The sequence below is a fragment of the Ictidomys tridecemlineatus genome, chromosome 3 (assembly GCF_052094955.1).
Source record: "Ictidomys tridecemlineatus isolate mIctTri1 chromosome 3, mIctTri1.hap1, whole genome shotgun sequence".
NCBI lineage: Eukaryota > Metazoa > Chordata > Mammalia > Rodentia > Sciuridae > Ictidomys > Ictidomys tridecemlineatus.
The window spans coordinates 52,170,947-52,194,837 of NC_135479.1; the positions used below are offsets into that span (position 1 = coordinate 52,170,947).

General features: G+C 44.9%; 2 protein-coding genes across 18 annotated transcripts in view; one reads left to right on the forward strand and one right to left on the reverse strand.

Annotated features, from left to right (window-relative positions):
* Positions 1-11,711, reverse strand: part of LOC144376168 (uncharacterized) — a 27,552-nt gene extending 15,841 nt beyond the window's left edge. Inside the window, exons 1-2 of one of the 3 annotated variants that reach the window (XR_013436324.1) lie at positions 11,138-11,293; positions 9,215-9,300 (exon numbers count right to left, since the gene is read on the reverse strand). Coding sequence is in view for 1 of the 3 variants with exons in the window: in XM_078042851.1 (XP_077898977.1) it covers positions 9,215-9,300; positions 11,138-11,696 (645 nt within the window). In the remaining 2 variants the exon portion in view is untranslated. Of the gene's footprint in view, positions 1-9,197; positions 9,301-11,137 lie in introns of all 3 variants that reach the window. The other 2 variants (XR_013436325.1, XM_078042851.1) reach the window with 2 other exon arrangements.
* Positions 10,766-23,891, forward strand: part of Chd3 (chromodomain helicase DNA binding protein 3) — a 26,383-nt gene continuing 13,257 nt past the window's right edge. For 5 of the 15 annotated variants that reach the window (XM_078042820.1, XM_078042830.1, XM_078042821.1 and 2 more), the window contains exons 1-16: positions 10,766-11,055; positions 15,581-15,693; positions 16,155-16,325; positions 16,553-16,677; positions 17,930-18,213; positions 18,424-18,554; positions 18,700-18,850; positions 19,082-19,275; positions 19,579-19,812; positions 19,986-20,189; positions 20,788-20,999; positions 21,685-21,816; positions 22,173-22,272; positions 22,683-22,874; positions 23,027-23,227; positions 23,532-23,669. In XM_078042820.1, the coding sequence (XP_077898946.1) occupies positions 10,785-11,055; positions 15,581-15,693; positions 16,155-16,325; positions 16,553-16,677; positions 17,930-18,213; positions 18,424-18,554; positions 18,700-18,850; positions 19,082-19,275; positions 19,579-19,812; positions 19,986-20,189; positions 20,788-20,999; positions 21,685-21,816; positions 22,173-22,272; positions 22,683-22,874; positions 23,027-23,227; positions 23,532-23,669 (2,853 nt within the window). In that variant the 5' untranslated portion in view covers positions 10,766-10,784. Of the gene's footprint in view, positions 11,056-12,699; positions 12,722-15,580; positions 15,694-16,154; positions 16,326-16,552; positions 16,678-17,929; positions 18,214-18,423; positions 18,555-18,699; positions 18,851-19,081; positions 19,276-19,578; positions 19,813-19,985; positions 20,190-20,787; positions 21,000-21,684; positions 21,817-22,172; positions 22,273-22,682; positions 22,875-23,026; positions 23,228-23,531; positions 23,670-23,891 lie in introns of those variants that run through there. The other 10 variants (XM_078042823.1, XM_078042832.1, XM_078042826.1 and 7 more) reach the window with 7 other exon arrangements.

Here is a 23,891-nt window from a genome sequence, read left to right on the forward strand (position 1 = left end):
AAGTAGGAGGGAGAATAAGGTCTCTGGAAATCAGGGATTCGAGGAATTGAGAGGGTGATAAAAGGATCTTTCATATAGGATCCTAAGGTGACCGACCCATGATGATGGCAGAACTAAGCCAGTATCTTCTGTGAATAAGAGGAATGGTCAGGAGGTTAAGTGGTTGACAGTATAGGAGAGAGATTAAGGAATATACAGCTAGACTGCAGGAGCCTTCAAGGAATACAAGCTTTTTATACAAGATGGGGGAATGTGGAAGTAACCCTGGAGATAAAAAATTAGATTCACTCAGGTATGTGATGTGATGATTCCAGGTCAATTTTATATATTACTTTACAATATCTATTTGGGACTACCAAACTTCATGACCACTGTCTCCTATTCATACTCTCTTCCTTCTTCTGGTGTGTGTGTATATATGTATGTATGTGTGTGTGATAAAATATATATATATTTGGATTATTTATTTATCCAACCAGCCAGTATTGGGGATTGAAGTCAGGGCCTTGTGCATGCTAGATAAGTGCTCTACCACTGAGCTAAAAAAAACCCTAACCCCTTTTTGTTTTTAAATTTTGAGTCAGGGTTTCGCTAAATTGCCCATGCTGATGCAAATTTGGGATCCTCATGCCTGAGCCACTCGCTAAGATTACAGGTGTGTACCACTGTGCCAGACTATATTTGGTAACTTTGTTTTTTTCCCTGTGGTACTTGGGATTGAATCTAGAGGTGCTTTACCATTGAGCTACAACCCCAGTCCTTTTTATTTTTTTATTTTGACATAGTATCTCACTAAGTTGCTGGACCACTGAGTCCTGGAACTTAAGATTTTCCTGCCTCAGTCTCCCAAGTAGCTGGGATTATGGTCATGTGTCATCATACTTGGCCAATATTTAAATTTTTGAGGAATAGTCAGTTTGTATTGTTCTTGACTTCCACGAAGCATCTGGCAGCAAGTATCCTGTCTTTCTTTTGGAAGCTATGTTTCTATTCTTCTATAGTAACAATATCTGGTACATCTTTTATCCTAACAATTTGTTTTTCTTTGGTTTGTTTCTCTTCTCCTCCTTGCCTCCATCTTTCAAAGTTCCCCCAAGGTTCTGGCCTCTACTCTTCACTTTATATTCCAACATTCTTACTCTACTATAATTTTCTATTATGAAATTACCACTCCAGTCAGATGACTTCCAATGCCACCTGCTAAATGCTTTCTTATTCAACCTAGACTGCCCTTGCATTTCCTGTCTGCTATATAGATCCTAGTTATCTTTTGGGGCCAACTTCAAACATAAACACAATTACATATGAAAGTTCTTCACTGACTCCCTCTACTCTCCACCCCACCACCCCCATGCAAGATTTCTTCTCCAAACACTTAGATTTTACAGCCCATAGCAATAATCAAAATCACATATTCATATTTAGCTTTTTTTGTGTTTATGTCTGATCTCCTCCCTCTACCCAGCCAATCTCTTGGTCACTTAAAAAGTTGCTTGACAACATTTTCAAGTTGCTTGAAAAGATAAAAAAATAAATTTACCTTCCCAATAGCAACTACTATAGTTTCTTGTATATTCTTCTAAGTACACCCTGTGGATATTCACATATTTTTTTCTTTCACAAATGGCATCATGTTTATAAATATATATATATATTTTTTTCTATATCTTTCCTTTTCCTCCTCATACTTTAATTAGTCTTTAAAGTGGAACTTCTCTAATGTTTTCAAAAGCATATCAGTATATCCACTGATTATACTTTGCTTACATGTTTTTCTCTTCAAAGGACCAGAGATTAATAAGGAGTGATTTCTTTAGAGAAATCAGACTACTTTTTATCTCATTTAGCTCCATTTGCTAATGTGATCAATTAAATGTGTTTACACAAATTAAACTTTCTCATTGTAAAAATTCAGAATTAACAAATTAAAAATCTTTGATATGTGTACCTTCAGAATTTTAAAAGGCAATTTTATAAATAAAAACATATCTCTAGAAATATTTAGAATTGTTTTTAATTTTTTAAAAACACAAATAAATTATCAAGTATCATAATGTAAATACTATTTTGTAGCCTGTTTTTTTTTCCATGCAACTGTATATTGAAGAATCTGACCCTATTTATATATACAGGTGTAACTCATTTTTCATGATTGTTGTGTAGTTTGCTTAGCTATTTCTTACTATTAGGGTGTTCAGAAGTTTTTGCTACACACTGTTATAATGAACATCTTTGCACATGTCATTTTATGTACAAGTGTGATGAGAAACATCTACTGTTTCCCAAAAGTAGGTGCTAAGGAGGATGTGGTAGCATATACCTGTAATCCCAGCAACTTGGGAAGCTGAGGCAGGAGGCCCACCCTGGGCAACTTAGTGAGACTGTCTCAAAATTCTAAAAGAGCTAGGGATATAGCTCAGTGGTAGAACATTTACCTGGCATGTGCTAGGTCCTGGGTGCAATCCCCAGAACTACAAAAAGACAAAAGAGAATAGATGGTAAGAAGTTGAATTGTGGGCTGGAGCTGTAGCTCAGTGAGGCAGAGCACTTGCCTGGCATTCGTGAGGCATTGAGTTTGATCCTCAGCACCACATAAAAATAAATAAAATAAAGGGCTGTCCATCTACAACTACCAAAAAAAAAAAAAATTCGATGAAGAAGTAGTAGTAGTAGTAATAGTAGTAGTAGTAGTAGTAGTAGTAGTAGTAGTAGTAGTAGTAGTAGTAGTTGTGGAATCCTGTGTCAAAAAAATAGTTTGTAAGTATAAACTGTACATGGTGGTGCATACCTCCCAGCTCTGTGGGAGTCTAAGGCAGGAGGATCCCAAATTTGAGGACAACTTCAGCACCTTAGTCAGACCCTGCCTCAAAATGAAAAAAATTTTTAAAAAGATTTGTGGGTGTAGCTTAGTGCTAGAGTACTCCTGTATTCAATCCCACTACTGAAAAAAAAAAAGTATAATAAATACAATTAAATTGACCTTTGCCAATTCTGTGATATAACTGTTATAAGTTAATAATAGTAACACAAGGTGACCTTCAATTTTGGTTTCCTTTAAAACCATAGGACATCCTATTGACTTAGAAGTCATATAGTATATAATACAAAGTACACTAGAATAGCAATTGATAGATTCAAGTCCTGGTTCTGTCCTTAACTAATAATAATTGATCTTAGGCAATCCTATCAATATCTAAGCCCCAATTTCTGAACCTAAAAATGTGGTATGGGTAGCATGGAAGATACTTTAATTTTTTTTTTAGTTGTCCATGGACCTTTATTTTATTTATTTATATGTGGTACTGAGAATCAAATCCAGCGCCTCACACATGTAAGGCAAGTGCTTTACCACAGAGCTACAACCCCAGCCCCACTTTAATTTTTATTGATTTTATTTTAATAATTAGTTGTAATTTAAAATAAATCAGGAAGCTATAATTACCAAATCTAATAAAAGATTTATGGATATTATTTCCATTAATATAAAATTTCCTTTTTTTAAAATTGTAGATAGATACAATAAATATTATGTGAGGATCAAACCCAGTGCCTCACACATACCTGGCAAGTGCTTTATCACTGAGCTACAGCCCCAGCCCTAAAATTTACTTTTAAAAAATTCATTTAAGTTAAAGAAAAATTCATCAGCTGGGTTGGTATTGTGATGCATGCTTGTAATCTTCACCTTGGGAGGCTGAGGCAGGAGGATCACAAGTTCAAAGCCGGCCTCAGCAAATTAGTGAGGCCCAAGCAACTCAGTGAGACCTTATCTCTAAATATAAAAAAGGGCCAAGGATGTGGTTCAGTGGTTGAGTGCTCAATGTGGGGTTCCTGACTTTTCACTGTGTTAAGGACATTAAGAACCACAAAACCCTGACACACATACTCATCATCATTACTTCATAAAAAAGATATTTTAAATGTTTTATAATTATAAAACATGTAAATATAGTCTGAAAAAATTTTCAAATTGTATAGGAAATATTAAAAAGTCATTTTCAGCCAGGTATGGTGGCACAGCTACTCAAGAGACTGAGGGAGGAGGATCACAAGTTGCAGGCCAGATCTTGTCTCAAAATAAAAGAACTGGTGATGTACCTCAATGGTAGAATGCCCCTGGGTTCAAATCCCTCTATTGTAATAAGTAACTAAACAAAAATTTTAAAGCCATTCTCTTGCTCTCTAAAATCCACTCACGGACCTTCTTCCATATAGATCTATCTTACTTTTCAAAGGACATTTTTAGTATTATAAAAGTTTGGGTGCATATGTAATTGTTAATTTATAAATATGTGTGTACATATATATAATACCTATATGATATATAGAATATGTAACATAAAAATATATGTACATATATTTATTATATGCTAAATGTAGCATGTTATATATTTATCCTACATGAAATTATATAGAAGAAATTAAAAATTTCAGAATAAAGGATAGGCTTTTGGGAAAGGACAAGTGGCAACCAATGATTTAGATGACTCCCCATTTCTATAATTCCATGATTGAGTCTAAAATATCCTGAGCATTTACATGCCTTTCATTATTATCAGTAACATATTTGGAAAATCATAGATTACAGTGTTTTTAATACTTCAATCTACATGTTGTATGAGCACAATTCTGTGTATTTTTACTTATTAGTTTCCTATATCAATTTTAACCTGAGGTCACAGACTTCAGGGTATTCATAACATCATGAACATATATATGATATTACATATATATATATTTTTTTTCCTGGGGAAAAATAATTTCTAATCCAAATAAATTTCTTGATTTTTCTTTACATAATAATATTATTGGATGGGGAGTCCCCTCAGTGTTTTTCCTTTTTTTCCCTTTTGTATGTGTGCAGGGGAGCATCTAATTTCTGGTTTGCATTTGATAGCTGCATATCTGAATTCCTTGTTCTCACCTTAACAAGTCTATTTTTTTTAAAAAAGTCTCTATCCATTAATCATAGGGATTTAATTACTTATTTTTTTGTTGTACATGGACACAATATCTTTATTTTTTATTTGTTTATTTTTATGTGGTGCTGAAGATCGAACCCAGTGCCTCACACACACAAGGCAAGCACTTTACCCACTGAGCTACATTCCCAGCCCTGGATTTAATTTAAAAAATCTTTTTTTGGTACCAGGCATTGAACCCAAGGGTTTTTAACCATTAAGCCATATCCACAGCCTTCTCTGTTTTAAGACAGGGTCTCACTAAGTTGCTTAGAGCCTCGCTAAGTTGGTGAGGATGGCTTTGAACCTGCAATCCTCCTGCCGCAGCCTTCTGAGCCACTGGTATTACAGGTGTGTGCCAACATACCCAGCTAAAAAAAAGTCAGTCTTTTTTTTTTTTTTTTTTAAATACAGAAAGACAGAAAAAGGCAGAGAGTGATGCCTACATTGAAACTGACAGGCAGGGAGACAAGCAGCTAGTCAGTAGGATATACAGGTATAGATAAAAGACCTAATAAGCATAGACATGTGAAAGAAATATAGAGAAACTTGGAAACACAGAAGGGAAGACAGAAGAACTGACCAGGTATAGAAGAAGGATACAGAAAAACAGGTTGACAGAAAAAAATGACCACAGTGAGGAAGGCAAGATCACCAAGGGAAACACTTGTCCCAAAGGACAAGTGAACAGAAAGGAGAAGAGAGAGAAGAAAGACACACCGATGAAGAAAACTATAAGGTAAGAAGGAAGACAAAGTGATAATAGTGTTTTATACAACAGAGTGCCTTATAATTATTTCAGGCAGACAGGGAGAATCCAGCAGACAGATAGGGTGATGGAGAGATATATGTCAGTCACACAGAAGAGAGGAGAGGTAGCCAATCAGAAGGAAAAGCTAGAATGAAGACCAAGACAGATACAAGGAAAGAATAAACAAACAAATAAAAGAGAAGGGGTGGTGGGGGGAGAAAGAAGAGCAACACAAAGAGGCTAAAACAGTTGAATTCAGGAATATACAGTAAATAAGCAGAAATGAAAGAACAGTATATCCTGTAAAGTCTTATCATCTTTCTCAAAGAGACCTGGTTAGAAGCTGAGTCTTTGTCTCCCTGCTAAAGAGTTATAATGTTTCTAAGGCAGCATGGGAGAAGATCCAGAAGGAAGGATGAAAAAGGAGAAATTTTAATAAGGAGCAAAGCTGTTGAGATGAGGAGAAAGAAACTTCTGGGATAGGCCCAAGTCAACCACCTAAAAGGAGCTGGCACATGCCTGTAATCTGAGATACTCTGGAGGCTGAGGCAGGAGGATCACAAGTTTGAGGCTAGCCTGGACAACTTGATGAGACCCTTTATCAAAATAGAAGTAAAAAGGCCTGGAGATGTGGCTCAGTGATAAAGATCCCCTGGGTTCAATCCCCAGTACCAAAGCAAAATAGTACAAAACTCTCAAAGGATCTAGATTTGTATGACTTCATAGAATTCATATAGATAAAAAGGAAAGATAGAGCAGGCCACTGTCTATTTGTGTGTAAGCACAGCTTACAAACTATCTGTACTTATTAATTGTACTATTATTTATCTGGTAGTTTTTAGTATATTCATTTAATGCATTCATGTCTTTCTTTTCTCAATTAATACATACTTCAGCAATGAAGAGACCAAGAGTGTGTTTCCAGACAATTATGTAGAGTAGAATAGGAGATCAGGAGAGAACAAGACCTTTATAAGAATTCCTTTGGTACTGGTAGTAAAAGCAGGTAATTAGCAACAGTCAATCAAAAACAGAAGTTCCATAAAGTAGAATCAGAAAGACAAGAGGCAAGAGGTGGCAAGTCACGTAAAGTTAGGAAGGAGCATCCAGCAAAACTGGAAAAAAAACATAAGGAGTACAGCAAAACCAAGTAGACTTGTGTATGTATAGATTCTTCTCTCAGGCATTATCCAAGAAATGTGACATAGTGGCTGCCTCTCGGGAGAGGAAATCATGGCCAGGGAGAGAATAAATGGGAGGCTTACTTTGCACACTGCTAGTTATATACTTTTACATTTTCATACCACAGTTATGTCTATTCAAAAGTTAATTGAGGCTCGGCACAATAGCATAAATCAGTAATCCCAGCAATTCAGGAGATTGAGACCAGAATATTTCAAGTTCGAGACCAGGCTGGGCCACTTAATGAGACCCTGTTTCAAAAAATAAAATGTATTGCGGATATAGTCCAGTGATAGAGTGCTTGCCTAGCACATGCAATGCCCTTCATTCAATCCCGAACACCACACACACATACACACACAAGCTGATTGGGGAAGATCGGACTAAAACAAAAAAAGAAAGAAAAGCAAGCAGGGTTGTGGACATAAAGAAAGAGCCTATCAAACAGACAGTAAAAAGGCAGGAAAATAGAGACTAGGGGAATGGCAAAAAGACTGAGGTAGGCAGCCTGTCTAGGAAGCAGAAAGAAAAAGACATGACTGAAATGGAAGCAAGTGTGAGAGAAGACAGGGTAGGGGATATGATACAAAAGCAGGTAAGACTTTGGAGGAAGGGGTTACTGAGAAGTCTGAAGAGAGAGACCATCCCCCTTCATGGGATGTTGGCAGAAAGCAAGTCAAGGGAGAAAGAGGTGATAAACAGAAAGAGGGAAAAGATACAGGCTTTATAAGCAGTAAGAGAACAGAGAGCAAGTAGGGAAGACAGGCAAGAAGACAGAACTAATGGGAAGCAAGGAAAAATGATGAAAAGAGATAAATAGGAACAAGGAGAAGGGCAAGATAAGAGGCAAACCAAGATGGGGATGGCCATAGCAGGACCTGGAAGTAGACAAACCAAGAGATGCAGGCTAAAAAAAGTGATAGAGACAGGCAGGCGGGGAGACAGATGGCTAGAGAGAGAGTGGTGGGCAAACAGCCAGAGAAGCAGACAGACAACCAGAGAGAGAAAAAGGCTGCCAGCCAGTCAGGAAGGAGCAGACAGGCAGGCAGGCAGACACCATAACAAGAGCAAGCAGGTAAAGAGGCAGGCAGAAACAAGGATAGAAGACGACAAATCAAGAGGTCAGCAGGGAGGAAAAAAGATCAGGAAAGAGATGCAGACAGGCAGAGGGGCAGATGGACAAGGAGAGAATCAGGAAGATTAAAAAATCTGTATATAAAGCACACTCAAGAGAAAAAATGATGAAGGCCTGCATAGGGATGCACATGGCCACCTTTAGCCACCCACACCTGCAGATCATGCCACATGTGGCAGGCGGGCAGAGAGATTCAGCATAGAGTGAGAGAACCCAAGGCAGAGAGACTTGTGGAGTACCACATGATGCATAGTGTACCCCCACCAACACACACACACACACACACACACACACACACACACACACACACGGAGACACTTTTTCTAGACCTTGGTTTGATCCACAGACATATAGAGGGGACCAGAAAGGGGGAGACAGGCACATACAAGGAAGAGCCATATACAGAGATGACACAGGAAGACAGAAGAAAACAGAGGACAGAGATGGAAAGTCACTTGCAGGTGATGGAGACTGAGAGTCAAAGGCAAGACAGACAGTATTAGCAAACAATAAAGATGCACACATAGAAAAGCCATACTCAGAAAAAAGGAGATACCCAGATGAACTAGTACAGAGATCAGAGAGTGGACAAGAGAGCTAAATTGAATGGAAGAGGAATGATTTGGGAGCATAGGAAAGAGAGTTTCACAGTTCAAATTATTAGGGAAAAAAGGGGGAACCAATGTTCAATAAGGTACAGTAGTAGGAGGGGGGTAGGATATCAACAATGAACATTTTAGTTTAGCTTTATAAACAAAAATTTATATTGTATTCCCTTGTCACTAATGCTTTCTGACTGCTGTGCTCTTGAGCACGGCTGGGGGCCAGCAATTATATTTCAGAGGTGAGAAATGGCCCAGGAAAGAGACTATTCTACTGGCCTGGGATGGGAAGCAAGGGAGGGGCAAAGTGAGATCAAAAGAATGGGAGAAAACTAGAGTAAGAAAAAGGTGAGGTACAAAAAGGGTAGAATTAAAGCTAATTCACCTCCTTCCTTTGCTCCATTCATTGGCAAGCTGTATTTTATGTCTAGACCTCTCTGATCAAATCTGTTTGAGAAAGCTACTTTTTGGACTCCTTTTCAACTGTCCATCTGATTCCTGATACCACATTTAAAATAAACACTAGGGTAGAGGAAACCAAGGGTTAGCAAGTTAGACAAAAATACCTGAGTGTAACCCCTACCTCAGTCCCAGTTACTTTTCTCTTTCCTGGTACCTCAGTTTCTTCTACTTTATCAGTGCTGGAGATCATGGAGGAAGGGAAATATACTGAAACAGGAGAAAAGAGAAAATAATTTCACAATCTTCAGACTTTATCTCTCCCCTTTATTCTAAAAATCTGTTCTATTTAGCCCCAAATTAATTCCTCAAGTCAGCTTAATTTTATATGCTAGCAACTTGGGGAGGGGAGGCTGAGGGAAAGGGAAAAAAAGTGAAGATAAAATTTACCACAATTATAAATCACTGAAAAGGCTGGGCAAAGGGGAGAATCAAACATGGACTCCTTTGAAAAAAAAACTCAATCATCGTATCTATTCATATCTCTCCCCCAAAAGTCACTAGGATTTCTGTCACTTTTTTTAAAGAAATAAGAAAAATATTCAGTACCGCTTCTCATTTAAAAGATACGTACACAATTAAATGCATTTTGACTTCAATGAGGTATGTAGAAACAGAGTTATATATAAACATATATTTCATCTTTTTCCTTTTCAATGCCTGAAGGGGAAAAAAAAACCTTCACATCAAACCACTCCCTTCTGAAGTATTCAAAAAAAAAAAAAAAGCTTTTCTTTAGAGAAGGGAGGTGGGGAGAAAGAGACTAGTAAAGAAAAGAAAAAAAATTCAATCTAGTTGGACTAGTATCTAACTAGTTAACCTTTAACAATTTATGCTGATGTCAGACTGAGCATGAGTACTGATTAATGCCCCCCCCAAATATTTTTTATAAGGGGGGGAGTTAGTCACAGCAGCCATTTTTGTTTTATGCAGAAATCCTTCATGCCCCCCCAACACACACACACACACACACACACACACACACACACTTCAGTACACAAGGAAAATATCTCTATTAATCTGTGCACTAATCAGTTATGAAAAAAGGAAGAAATTTGTGGGTTTCTGGGTAGAGGGTTGGAGATGGGGGTGTAACAGGGAGGAGAATGGGGGGGGGGTGAAAAATGAAATATTAAGCCAGCCATTTTGTTTTAAAAGGGGATTTTTCCCCCTCTCTCTTTCTTTATGGAGGGGGTGGCGGTGCTGGAGGGGGGGTTGTTTTAAAAATAATTTCAAGGCGGCCATCTTAGTGCCTCAGCTCTGAGAAATATTTCTGAGCGCCCCCCTCAGAATTTAAATATATTTAAAGCAACGGAGAGGGGGGTAGAGAGAAGTCGAAAACTTTTATATATATATAAATATATATATATATATATATATAATTTTTTTTTCTTTTTAAAAAATCCCCTTTCTTGTTCTCTTGGGAGGAAAGAGAAGGGGGAAAAAAGTCTCTCCTCAAAATTTTCCAAGAACATTTTTGGGGGTGGTTCGGCCCCCCTCCTCAGACGGCGGCCCCGAGGGTGGGGGTTTTGGAGGGGGGTGGCCCGGGGGTTTGGGGGGCTGGGGGAGGCGGTGAAGAGGAGGACGCCGCCGCCGAGGAGGAGGAGGAGGAGGAGGAGGAGGAGGAGGTGGTAGCGGTGGGGGAGGCGGGCGGGCGGTGGGTGGGGGGGTGGTGGGGGGGCCAGAGCCACAGGATGGCTTCCCCTCTGAGGGACGAGGAGGAGGAGGAGGAGGAGATGGTGGTGTCGGAGGAGGAAGAAGAGGAGGAAGAAGAGGGCGACGAAGAGGAAGAGGAGGTGGAGGCGGCCGACGAGGACGATGAGGAGGAGGACGACGAGGGAGTACTCGGGCGCGGGCCGGGCCACGACCGGGGCCGCGACCGCCACAGCCCCCCCGGTTGCCACCTCTTCCCGCCGCCGCCGCCGCCGCCACCGCTGCCTCCGCCGCCGCCGCCCCCGCCGCCAGGTAAGCGGCTGCCCCGACTCCCCCCCCCAGCCCGAGTGGGAGCCGCGGGCGCGCGAAGCCGGGCGGGGGGCCGGGCACCCACCGCGCGGCCGAGCCGAGGAGAATCCGGGGCGCGGGCCACCGTCTAGGGCCGGCGCTCTGCAGCGGTCCTGGCGGTCCCGGCGGTCCGGGCGGCGGCGGCCGCGGGGCCGGGCCTCCTCCCCTCCCCCGCCGCACCCCTCCCCCGCCGCCGCCGCTGCCGCTGCCGCTGCCGCCGCCGCCGCTGCCGCTGCCGCCCGGGCTGGAGAGCGCTGGGCGCGAGCTGCGCGCGCGGACCGGGCCACTCGGTCGCGGCTTTCGGGGGAGGAGGAGGAGGAGATCTTTTTTTTTACCCTCGGCGGGGAGGGGGTAGGCAGGAAACGGCCGAGGCGAAGCCAGGGCCCCCTCCCTGGCCGAGCGAGGGACCGCGGAGACCCCGGCGGCCGGACGGCTGCGTGGGGGGAGGGGCGCGTGGGGGAGGGGCGGCCGAACGAGCGCCCCGCGGGCTGCGACCCCGGTGGGGTTGCACCGAGGCAGGGTGAGGTTTCTATGTGTGGTGTGGCGCAAACCCCCCACCCCACTCCACTCGGTACTTGGGCCGGCAGAAAGATGACAGTGTCCATCGGACCCCTTTCCACCTGCGGGGACTTCGGTGCCCTCCAGCTCTGGGGCGTGTGGTGGCACGCGGGAAAGGGGTCGCGTACATGTGGGCGGCTGATGACTCGAGGCAGGTAGCGGCAACACTCCACTCAGACCACTTCCTGGAGTTAGACTTGAGCTACCCCCCACTTCCCCAGCTGGGGGATCGTGAGAGTCAGTTAAGATTGGGGGACGAGAGGAAAGTGGGGAGCCAGATGTCCCCGGCCCCACCCCCTTCATCTCTGTTCTGTTTCGGGCTCTTTTGTGTCAAGTGCGACCCCCTCTCCCCCTCTCCTGTCAGTCTGGGCTGGCCGAACTGCCCAGCTGTGACTCTCACGTGGCTGCCATTCACTGTCACTCACTCTTTGGCCGAAACCACCCACACCCTGACCGTGCTGGGGGGGGCGTAACCTGCCCACCCAGCTGGTCTGCAGCTTGACCATCACTCAGCACCCCTCTCCCTGAATGACAAGTCACCCGGCGCTCTGGGCGGCACTCTCCGGGAGTGATGGAGATAGACTGCTGCCTGGCATCAGGAGCCCAGCAGTGGCTCCCTTCAGACCACCCTCCTCGTGGAGGGATTTTGGGGCTTCCTTGGGATAGGTGAGCCTTATGGTGTCTGCACCCGCTGCTTGGGGACTGCAGAGCAGTACAGATGCCCCAGACTTCAAAACGTCTACCATCATGCTCTTTGTAAAACTGTCATATTGATCCGTGTGGCTTATGTGGCACATGTTCTTATCTAGTTGAGGCAACCTTTGAGGAGGCAGTGAGGGAGTGCTTTCTTGTGTGGGTGGGTGGGGGTGTGTGTTTAATGGAGACTGGTTAAAGTCTCCCTGTGCCCCCAGGCTTGTCTATATTATAAAGGGAAAAGTTTTTAAAAAGTTATCCCAGAGAGCCAGCCGGCAGAATTCACAGGAGGAAAAAGAAATAAAAGAGTCGTGGGGAAAGGGTTGCCTGTAGGGTTGCCTCCAGCAAGGTGCCGAAAGAGGGAAAGAAAGGATGTCAGGTGAGTTAGGGGAATAGCAGCCCTCACCTATTTTGTATTCTGAACTTGGAATCTGGTATTTGGGTGTTTTTGATCCCGGATCTGGGTTTCAGAGAGGGGGGCGCATGAAAGAATCTAAGGTTGAGATGGGTCTTTGTGTCCTACTCCCTCCCCCTTTCCCTCTTTGCTTTCTGAATCGTGAAGAAACGTCAGACGCTTTTAAAGTGTTACATCTAAAGTGAAATTGCACCTCTCCTCTCTCCCTGGGCAATGCTATCTCCCTTTCAGCCCTCCGAGTCAAATGAGTGACCCAGATACACCCCCTCAGATGACTTTCTGAGGTAAAACTTTGGGAAAATATTTTTAGCCTGCTCATTATCTCTGTCTACCTAAGTGTGGGGAGAATAAGCCTCCTCAGAGGAGATCTGCTCAGGCTGCCCTCCCTCATCCTTTTCTGGAACATGAATTTGTACATCTGAGAGCTTTCCATTGTTTTTCAGTCCGACCGCTTTGATTCTCACCATTTTGTTTTACATTCTTACTCAAGACCAATTTTATCCCTTCCCCCTCGCTCCAGTCTCCTTACATTGTTAAACGTTTAAAATAATAGCACTCGTGTTGGTGGGGGAAGGGAGCAGGAAGCCAAAAAAACTCATTTCTTCTCCCTCCCCCTTCTGGCAAGTCTAGAGAAATAATATAACATAATATATAGATGTGATTCCTTGAGGTGGGGGTGGGGAATGATTGTGGGTGGTGCGGAAAATTCTGGTAGTTTCTTTGCAAAAGGTCTGAAAATACAAACCCACCCCCTGCGTGCAGTACGCATGTGCAGCAGACCTATTATGGAGGTTCGTTGTGGGGGAGGGAGGGGAATTTGAGAAAAAATAAATATATGTGTGAGAGATTGATGGTGAGATTAGGAGAGAGGGGCGGGTGGGAGGCGAGGCTTTCGCGCAGGCTCCTCCCCCGGGCTTGAGCAGCCAGGCTCCACCCTCCCTCCCCGCCTTCCCGAGATCTGAGCTGGGATGTGGGAGAGTCTGGGCTCCAGGCCAGCATTGAGTGGCTGCTGAGACAGAGGTTAGGACTTAGATTTGCTTTATTACCCTCCCTTGCCTCCCCTCGCCCGTTCTCCTTTGCCTTCCCCGCCGCGGACGTCCGTCCAAGTTCGGGAACCTCCTGCTGCGCGGGGGGGGGGGGTAGTGGAGTTCACAGGCTGTGCGGGCCCCCACCCCCAGCTGGGAGTGACCCAGGCCACTTTCCTGATCCTTCGCCAGTTGGCCTGCCCTTGCCACTGCCCCGGCAGCCTCCGTTTCCATGTTCGTGTTAACCCAAGTCCCTGGGGTTCAGGGGAGCCTGGCGTCCTCCTGACTTCCTACTACAGTTCCCCCTTCATCCCCCACCTCGGTTTTCACACCCTGGTCCTAGGCAGGCAGCCCCCTTTCACGTCCACAGCCAGTGCTAGAGTGTCCTCCTGGTTCAGCGCAAGAGGACACAGGTTGCCAGAGTTAGGAGAAAAAGTAGTGTGAAAGGAGGGAGGTGCCAGGAATTTGAGGGAATGGAAACCCAGGCCTCTGGTTGTTAATTGTGGCTAATTTTCCTTGCTGTTGAGGGAAAGAGGATTGTGTGTCCTAGAGCAAGGGTCTGGGCCAAACCCAGGCTTTCCCCTCCTGCAGCAGCTGCCTCTGCCTGGACAAGACAGGTCTGGCTGGTTAGTCTAGTGCTTAGGTGCCAGAGGCTAACAGGGGCCCAGTCTGTGTGGCATCAGTTTGTATGGCACATCGTCTTCCTGTTTAGGAGCAACACTGGCTCCCAAGCCTCAGCAGACTGGCAGGGGTCATGGAGTATAGGGTGGAGGAGACATCAGGGAAGAACCTGCCCAGGGCCACTTGACAGAGGCTTCTGGTGAGAGAGTCAGGGATCTTGACCTGCAGAAGCAGGTACAGGCTGACTCCTGGATTTGTGCCCGTGAGTGTGTGTACATTGGAGAACACAAATGCTGGGCATCTCTGTCTACCCATATCTTTGTTTCATTTGGACTCCTAGGTTGTCTGTATAGTGATGGATCAGGATGTCTGGAACAGAGAATAGAGGGGAAGAGTAAAATCAGGGGATAAAGGGTGCAGCCCCTGGGTTCTCAAGGGGAGCAAGAATATGGGAATAGATTTGGAAGCAGATTTCAAGTCATTAAGGGAATTCTGGAGATTTCCTCCTCTCTGGTTAGAATGCAGGCAGACACTATGATCCTGTGGGCAAGAAATGAAAATGACTGGCTGAGGATTTCTTTTCCTCTAGGACTATGTTGGGGTGACAAGATGCCGGTGATTATCCCAGGAAATGTAAATAGAGGCCTCCCTCTTGGCAAAAAGCATGTCAGCCCCCAGGGTGTTAGTGTGAGAACCCAGGTGTCCACCTTTGGCTCTCCCTTCTCAGCATCTGGCTTAGGGAGCTGCCAGCTTGTGTCTCCCCACTCCAAGTGCTGGGGTCAGGCCAGGCCAGCAGCTGGGCATGGCTTCCCCCAGTTCCTGGGCAGGATGCCAGCTGGCGAAGTGAGGGGAAGGCAGGAGGAGTCCTGGCGGCGACTGAAAGGACCTGCCACAGTCAGAGCCCGTGGCCTGGAGCCTGGTCCCTTGTTAGTAGGAGGGGAGAGAAGGGAGTGGTTTGGCGTTCTTCCTTTCTGACCCCTGACCTCCCATTCAGAACCAGAGCATCCCAGAGTACTCAACACACTCTGTTTGCATCCAGTGAAAGGCAGCAAGGTTTGGAGGAGTTAATGCCCAGTTCCTAGAGAGTGGGACTGAGGCAGTGGGGAAGGGGGTGTGGAAGGGCCTTAGAGATTAGGAACCTAGAGGCTTATGTTTTCTGATGTTCTCTGCTCCAAAGATAAGGATGACATTCGGCTGCTGCCTTCAGCATTGGGTGTGAAGAAGAGAAAGCGAGGACCCAAGAAACAGAAGGAAAACAAGCCAGGCAAACCCCGCAAACGCAAGAAACTTGTAAGTGACAGGGATTCCTAATTTTGTGGCAAGCCTCAGGGACCTTTCCCAGAGAATCACATTTTCTTTTTTCCTGATTATCCAGGTAGGGAGGTGTCCTGAAGTCAAGGAGGCTTGACCCCTTTCACACTCCCCCACACCCCATTACTTTGTATCTCTTGGATCTAGGACCCTAACCTCACTCTCTACAACCTGGTGAAGAGCCCGATAATTGTTGATGTGACTTGCCCTAACATCCAACAGAAGCAGTCTTGGAGGAAAACTGTATTGAGTTCAGACCCCTCTGTCTTCCTGGGCAATTTATTTAGCTCCCTGTGCCTCAGTTTCTTCATCTGTAAAGTGGATCAATGAATCAGTTATTATACAATTGTTGTGGAGATGGAAATAAAATGTAATGTGCTAAGAACAGTTCTTGGCACATCGTAAGGATGAATAAATGATATTTTTATTTCTCTCTCTAGGACAGTGAGGAAGAATTTGGCTCAGAGCGAGATGAGTACCGGGAGAAGTCAGAGAGTGGGGGTAGTGAATATGGAACTGGACCAGGTCGGAAAAGAAGACGGAAGCACCGAGAAAAAAAGGAAAAGAAGACAAAGCGGAGGAAAAAGGGGGAGGGTGATGGGGGCCAAAAGGTGAGTAGGATTAGAGAGCAAGGGTGAGTAGTCAGCATTAGAGAGGCATATCTAACATCTGAGAAACAGGCATGAGCAGGAAGGGAATTCCCTGAGGCGTAGTCTGTGAGGGATAGGGTTGGACTAGAGAAGGGAGCAAGAAGCTGGTAGGTAAGTATTGAGGCATGTGTGGGGGCCCAGGAGAGAGCCCGGGGAGTGCCCACCTCACTGAAGTTCCCCCTACTCAGCAGGTGGAACAGAAGTCATCAGCAACTCTACTTCTGACCTGGGGCCTGGAGGATGTGGAGCATGTGTTCTCTGAGGAGGATTACCACACACTCACCAACTACAAAGCCTTCAGCCAGTTCATGAGGTGGGATGGAACTGGGAGTCCTCTTGAACAGACAATTTTAGGGAGGTCCTGAATCCCTCTGGAATTTGATCATTGCAAAGAAATTACTCTCCAGAGAAATTCTCAGCCCATGCTCACAAAATTTCACATCGTAATTTCAAGGCATTCTTGGACTCCTAAGTATCCCAGGATTCCAGTTAAGAATACTTCACTGAGGGGCGTGAGGGACAGAGATCATGATTCCAGTCCTAGGTTAGGGAACTGTCTAGCAACAGAATATAGTGAGTCTTTTCCTAGCCCAGCATTCCCATTTTCCCCTCTATGACTTCTTTAAACTCATTCTGGGAGATACCATCATTGTTTCAGAATTTCCCTTGGTCATTTATCGAGTCTCTGCATCTTCCTTAAGTCCCAGTAACAATGGAGAATGCTTTGCTGCCAGTGGGCCTAAGCTACAATGGCCTTCAAAGTATAGAATAGTCTTTTGGGGAAGGAGGCATTTTTAACAGAAATTATTATCCTGGAAGCAATTATGAGGTTCAGGCCCTGGTCTCATTTTGGGCAAGTAACTTAATTTATTTGATCCTCAGTTTCCTCACCTGTAAAATAGGAATAATAATGGTTTTACTGACAGGAATCTGTGGATTTGATGGGATAGTGAGTACAAAGCCCAGTACATTTGGTATCTAGCCCCAGGATGTGTTAACTGATAGCTGTCTTTAGTAAAGTTTCACTTACCTTACTGCTAAAGATGGTGCTTTTGTTGTCACTCAGGGCCACATATGTCTTTACCAGAGCTTAACCACCCTATAGCAGAGCAGAACAATGTGGCCATCAGTGTTCCAGAATTTCCTTTGCTTATTTATTAAATCTTCATTTATCAGACTCCTTCCTACTGGAACCTTTTTTCAGGTTCCATGAGTTTAACTAGTATAATGCAGTGAATTATAGCAAGAATTATTGTGAAAATGAAATGAGATGTTATATAAAAGTGTTTTAAACTGTGAAATAGTATACAGAAGTAAATCATTTGAGTTTATATTATTCTTTTTTACTTTATTCTTTTTAGCTTCTTTTTGGCTTTGAAATTTTATTTTGCTTTTTTCTTACTGTTTTTTTAAACTTCCTTTCACTTATTTATTATTTAAATTGATTTTTTTCTTAATAGATTATATTTTTATCACCCAGAAATCCTACAGACTATTGATGAGGGAAGATGGCAGTATTCCTAGACCATCTGTGAAGGGTTTGAGTTCTGCTTCTATACTTACAGGCCCCTAATTGCTAAGAAGAATCCTAAGATCCCAATGTCTAAGATGATGACCATCCTTGGGGCCAAGTGGAGAGAGTTCAGCGCCAACAACCCCTTTAAGGGGTCAGCAGCTGCTGTGGCTGCGGCAGCAGCAGCAGCAGCAGCAGCTGTGGCTGAGCAGGTGTCAGCTGCTGTCTCCTCAGCCACCCCCATAGCACCTTCTGGACCCCCTGCCCTTCCACCACCCCCTGCTGCTGATATCCAGCCCCCACCCATCCGAAGAGCCAAAACCAAAGAGGGCAAAGGTAGGAAATGCACTTATTCAACCACTGTCACTCCACCCTCCAAACTGCCTAGAACTCTTGCCTTCCCAGCCCCAGTTGCTAGAAGAAAAACATTTTCCAGAAAGAGGGTCTTAGTGAAATCATAGCCCACAGAGTAATCCCCATGACCTTTGTTTACCAGGATGTGCTATGACTTCTGGTTTCTCTCTCCTCGTTTCTACCCTCATTCAGGTCCAGGCCATAAGAGGCGGAGTAAGAGCCCCCGAGTGCCTGATGGACGTAAGAAGCTTCGGGGAAAGAAGATGGCACCACTTAAAATCAAACTAGGGCTTCTTGGTGGCAAGAGGAAAAAGGGAGGCTCGGTGAGTGACCCCTTAGTTTCTGCTAAATACCTGGGCATCAAGGGCTAGGGTCCAGAGACAGGTCTACAAGGGAAGCTGGACCTGGGACCCCAAGGCCTGGGGAGGGGAGTGGAATTAAGTCTGCCTCACTGACAACCACCGGCAGTATGTTTTTCAGAGTGATGAGGGCCCTGAACCAGAGGCTGAGGAGTCAGACCTGGACAGTGGCAGTATCCACAGTGCTTCAGGCCGGCCTGATGGCCCTGTCCGCACCAAGAAACTAAAGAGAGGCCGGCCAGGAAGGAAAAAGAAGAAGGGTAAGGGGTGCTTATTCTGTGTGAGTCTGTCATTCTGCCTTTTTCCCTCCTTTTGCCATTTTTCTTCTTTCCAATTTTGACTTCTTACTCAACTCTTCTGTGTGTGTGTGTGTGTGTGTGTGTGTGTCTCTCTCTCTCTCCCTCCCTCCCTCCTCCCTGGATACCCTTTTTTCTCTCTCTTGCTTGTGCTTTCTCTCTCTCTCCCCTTGCCTTCACTGGGGTATATGACAGTCCTGGGCTGTCCTGCAGTGGCCGGGGAGGAGGAGGTTGATGGCTACGAGACGGATCACCAGGATTACTGTGAGGTGTGCCAGCAGGGTGGGGAAATTATTCTGTGCGACACCTGCCCTCGTGCCTACCACCTCGTCTGCCTTGATCCTGAGCTTGACCGGGCTCCTGAGGGCAAATGGAGTTGCCCCCACTGTGTGAGTACCTCATGCCCCTAGGAACCCACCCACCTCTTTTTCCTTCTTGTTTTCAGTTATTCTTTTTCACCCCCAAATGCCTGGGCTCCTCAGTAATGGATGTCTCAGCATCCAGGATCCTAATTGGGTGCTTTCCCCCATCTCTTTGCCCCCATAGTCAACATTTTTGGAAATTGGGGTGTTCTATTCCTTAGTTTCCACCAGTCTTCTCTGCACTTCTAGGATTCAGGCATCCTGTTTTTGCCTCTATTCTCTAGTCTCACTCCTTAATCCTTTCCTTTATGTCTGTACTTGACCTTCTAGGAGAAGGAGGGGGTACAGTGGGAGGCCAAGGAGGAAGATGAAGAATATGAAGAGGAGGGAGAGGAGGAAGGGGAGAAGGAGGAAGAGGATGATCACATGGAGTACTGCCGTGTGTGCAAGGATGGTGGGGAGCTCCTGTGCTGTGACGCTTGCATATCCTCCTACCACATCCACTGCCTGAACCCTCCCCTGCCTGACATCCCCAATGGTGAATGGCTGTGTCCCCGATGCACAGTGAGTAGAACCACCTTCTTGGCATTTACCATGAGGCCTGACCCCTTTGTCCCTCTCTGGGGCCCAGATGTTTAGGTCTTCCTTTCTCTGCCCCCTCCCCTTCTGGCACCTTTCTTCTCCTAACAAGGGGTTCTTTCTGCCTTTCTTCTTTCTCATGTGTGTCCAACTTGAAGTGTCCAGTGCTGAAGGGTCGTGTGCAGAAGATCCTGCATTGGCGATGGGGGGAGCCACCTGTGGCAGTGCCAGCCCCTCAACAGGCAGATGGGAATCCAGATGTACCACCCCCCCGCCCTCTTCAAGGCAGATCTGAGCGAGAATTTTTTGTCAAGTGGGTAGGACTATCCTACTGGCACTGTTCCTGGGCCAAGGAGCTTCAGGTACAAGAGCCTTTCTTTTGCCCCTCTTCTGGGACCTTGATTATTGCCATTCTACTCTGGTCTTCCATTTCCTTTGTTTTCTTTCATTTTAGGCTTCTGTTCTCATATCTTTGCAACTTCCATGGTTTTCATAGGTTTCCAGTCTTCTTTCTCTTCATTTTCATTAGCTTTCTTTCCTTAGAGATAAAATAGCCTTTCTTCACTTTATTTAATTTCATGTTTTATCAATCTCCACGATTTTGTGTGTGTGTGTGTGTGTGTGTGTGTGTGTGTGTGTGTGTGTGTGTGTGTGTTGGATTCAAACCCAGGGCCTGGCAAAGGCTAGGCAAGCTCTCTACCCCTGAGCTATACTAGCCCATCCACACTCTTAATAACCATATTCTCTGCCTGTGTTTTGCTCTTCCTGGCCCCACCCAGGCCCTGTCTTCTGACTATTCCATCTGTTCATTTTATTTGTTCTCCTGCTTTGGCATTGGCTTTTTTTTGCTCATCTATTCTCTTTTAAAGTCATTCTCTTCTCCCAGCAGGCCTTTTCTCTGTCACCCTTCGTCCTCTCTGGATGTTGGAACTATCTCTTCTCTTTCTCTCTGTGCATCAGCTGGAAATCTTCCACTTGGTAATGTACCGAAACTACCAACGGAAGAACGACATGGATGAGCCTCCGCCCCTGGATTATGGCTCTGGTGAGGATGATGGGAAGAGTGACAAGCGCAAGGTGAAAGATCCACACTATGCAGAGATGGAGGAGAAGTACTATCGTTTCGGCATCAAGCCAGAGTGGATGACTGTCCATCGAATCATCAACCACAGGTGAGTCCTTGGTCTGTGGGAAGGCCAATCTGGGATATGATACTGTTCTTACTGTGGAGATGATCTTGTGTTAATGTCTGTTAATAGACTAAGTGACTGAATGAAACTTGATTACTCCTGCTAAAGCTCTAGCCTTCTGGCCTAGCTTCCTCTATGGGGTAGGAGAACCCAGGAGGAAAGTCCAGCCCAGCATTTGTCTTTGCTGTCACTAATTTCCCAATAGCATAAGAGATTCCCACATGGGTCTGGGAATGGGGGCAAGAAAATGAAACACGAGAAGCACAGTTCATCCAGATTCTTTTTTTCTTCATAGTATTTATTACTGCCTAATGTTATGTTATATATTCATTGCTGCCTTCCCAGTAGAATGTGAGCTCTCTGATAGGGTCATTTGTCTGTTTTGTTCACTGCTGGATCTAGTACCTGGAACAGTGCCTGGCACATAGTAGATGCTCAGTAAATACTAATTGGAAGAATGAAGGTTGGAGGATTCTTCAGGAATATTTTGTGAAAGTTGATATTTACCTGCCATCCTAAAAGATTAGGATAGTACTTAAATCATTCTGAATTCCCTTCCTTTGGCCTGCCATTGAGGGTGAGGTGACAAATGCTTCATGTCTGTTGATACTTGTGTTTATCAGGACTTCTTGCTCTTTGTGATTATTTTCTTCCTCCTGTTACACAGTGTGGATAAAAAAGGGAATTACCACTATCTTGTGAAATGGAGGGACTTGCCCTATGACCAGTCCACATGGGAAGAAGACGAAATGAACATTCCTGAATATGAAGACCATAAGCAAAGTTACTGGAGACATCGGTGAGGGAACCAGGTCATGGATTAGAGGGAGAGTAAGGATGGCACCTGAAAGCTAAATGAGGATGAAGTAGAGACACAGCCAAGCTAGAGTTTAGGGAAGTGGCCACCTGGGCTGGGTTGTTTGGGTGGGGTCAGAAAACAGCCAGTACAAGTAACAGAAATAAGATCTGTCCTGAGCAATAGGTAAGAAGTTGCTTGGGAGTGGAGAAGGTTAGCTTTCAGGGTGAAGTATAAAAAGTGATGGTATAGAGACTGGGAGAAAAAAATACAAGAAAATCTAGGTTACGAACAGTGGGTTCAGGAAAATGGGAGGGGTTTCAAGGACTAGGCCTCACTCAGACATATTCTTTTCCCAGAGAACTTATTATGGGGGAGGACCCTGCCCAACCCCGCAAGTATAAGAAGAAGAAGAAGGAACTGCAGGGTGACGGGCCTCCCAATTCTCCTACTAATGATGTAAGTTCTCTTAGCTGGCCTTTCTCTTTTCTGGAGCCATGGTGATTGAAGTTTTTCATGGGACTCTTGACACAGCTTCCCAGGGTTTTAGCAACTTCTTTGAATAGTAGCTCTTCTCTCGGTGTTCAGCATTGTCTTGAGAGAGGCTAGGAATTTTGGCATAAGAGTGAGAGCTACTATAGATAGCAGCCCAGTAGGGCTCTTGTACCATCTAGCCTTTCCTCATGGTGCTGCTGCATGTTGTTTTAAGGAGTGAAGAGAGGAATTAAAGATTAGAACTTTGATAAGTTCAGGACATAACAGAGAGAATTATAATCCAACTTGATACTGGTGCCAGAGAGGGAGGGGAAGACCAAGACCAGAGGAGCCCTGACTATTCCCTTGAGCTTTCTGACTTCTTGACTCTACAGCCTACAGTGAAATATGAGACTCAGCCACGGTTTATCACAGCTACTGGAGGAACACTGCACATGTACCAGCTGGAAGGGCTGAATTGGCTACGTTTTTCATGGGCCCAGGGCACCGACACAATTCTGGCTGATGAGATGGGGCTGGGAAAGACCATTCAAACCATCGTCTTCCTCTACTCACTCTATAAGGAGGTGCTACATTCTAGGCCTCTAAGTGGGCAACTGGGCTAAGACCTAGTTTAGAATAGGGAAGAGGGGTGGAGGATGGACTTACATAGCAGATAGCAGGTTGGGTTGTATACCCTGGAGCCTAGACTAATGTGCTCCCCACCCTTGACTCCTAGGGCCACACAAAAGGTCCCTTCCTGGTCAGTGCCCCACTTTCTACCATCATTAACTGGGAGCGGGAGTTCCAGATGTGGGCACCCAAGTTCTACGTGGTGACATACACGGGTGACAAGGACAGCCGGGCTATCATTCGTGAGAATGAGTTCTCTTTTGAGGACAATGCCATCAAAGGCGGCAAGAAAGCTTTTAAGATGAAGGTAAGCCCCTTTACCTCACATCTCTTATGACCCTCAGATCTGTCATTTCTATACCTCAACCAGTAATTTAGTTCCTGTATTCTCCATTTGCATTTCTCTATCCTTTCTTCCACCTATTCTCATGCCTCTGACCCCCATGGATCTGTGTGCTGGACTGGTGGGTAAAAGTTTAGGGATCATATTCAGTGACCTCTGCTTGGGGTCCCAAGTTGGAGCACAGAATATCTGAGTAAAGAATGAGGGCTGGAGGTATAGGTGCATGGATATCAAGTGGCAGCTGAACATGCAGTGGTTGTGTTGGCAGAGGGAGGCACAGGTGAAATTCCACGTTCTCCTGACATCATATGAGCTGATCACCATTGATCAGGCAGCTCTTGGCTCCATCCGCTGGGCCTGTCTTGTGGTGGATGAAGCCCATCGACTCAAGAACAACCAGTCCAAGGTGAGTGAGAGTCCCAGACCTGAGAAATTTGAGACTGTGGATTCCAACTTGCCTTGGTCTTTGAAAACAAAATGAAACAAATAAAAAACAAGTTCTGGGAGGTAGAGTTCCTGGGAACTTCTCAGGGAAAGTCTTGCCTAGAGGAGGGAGAAGACTAAGGATTTGTCCTCTCTGATTTTTTTTTTCTTTTTTCTTTTTATGTCCTCTGATTTTTGAGGGAAA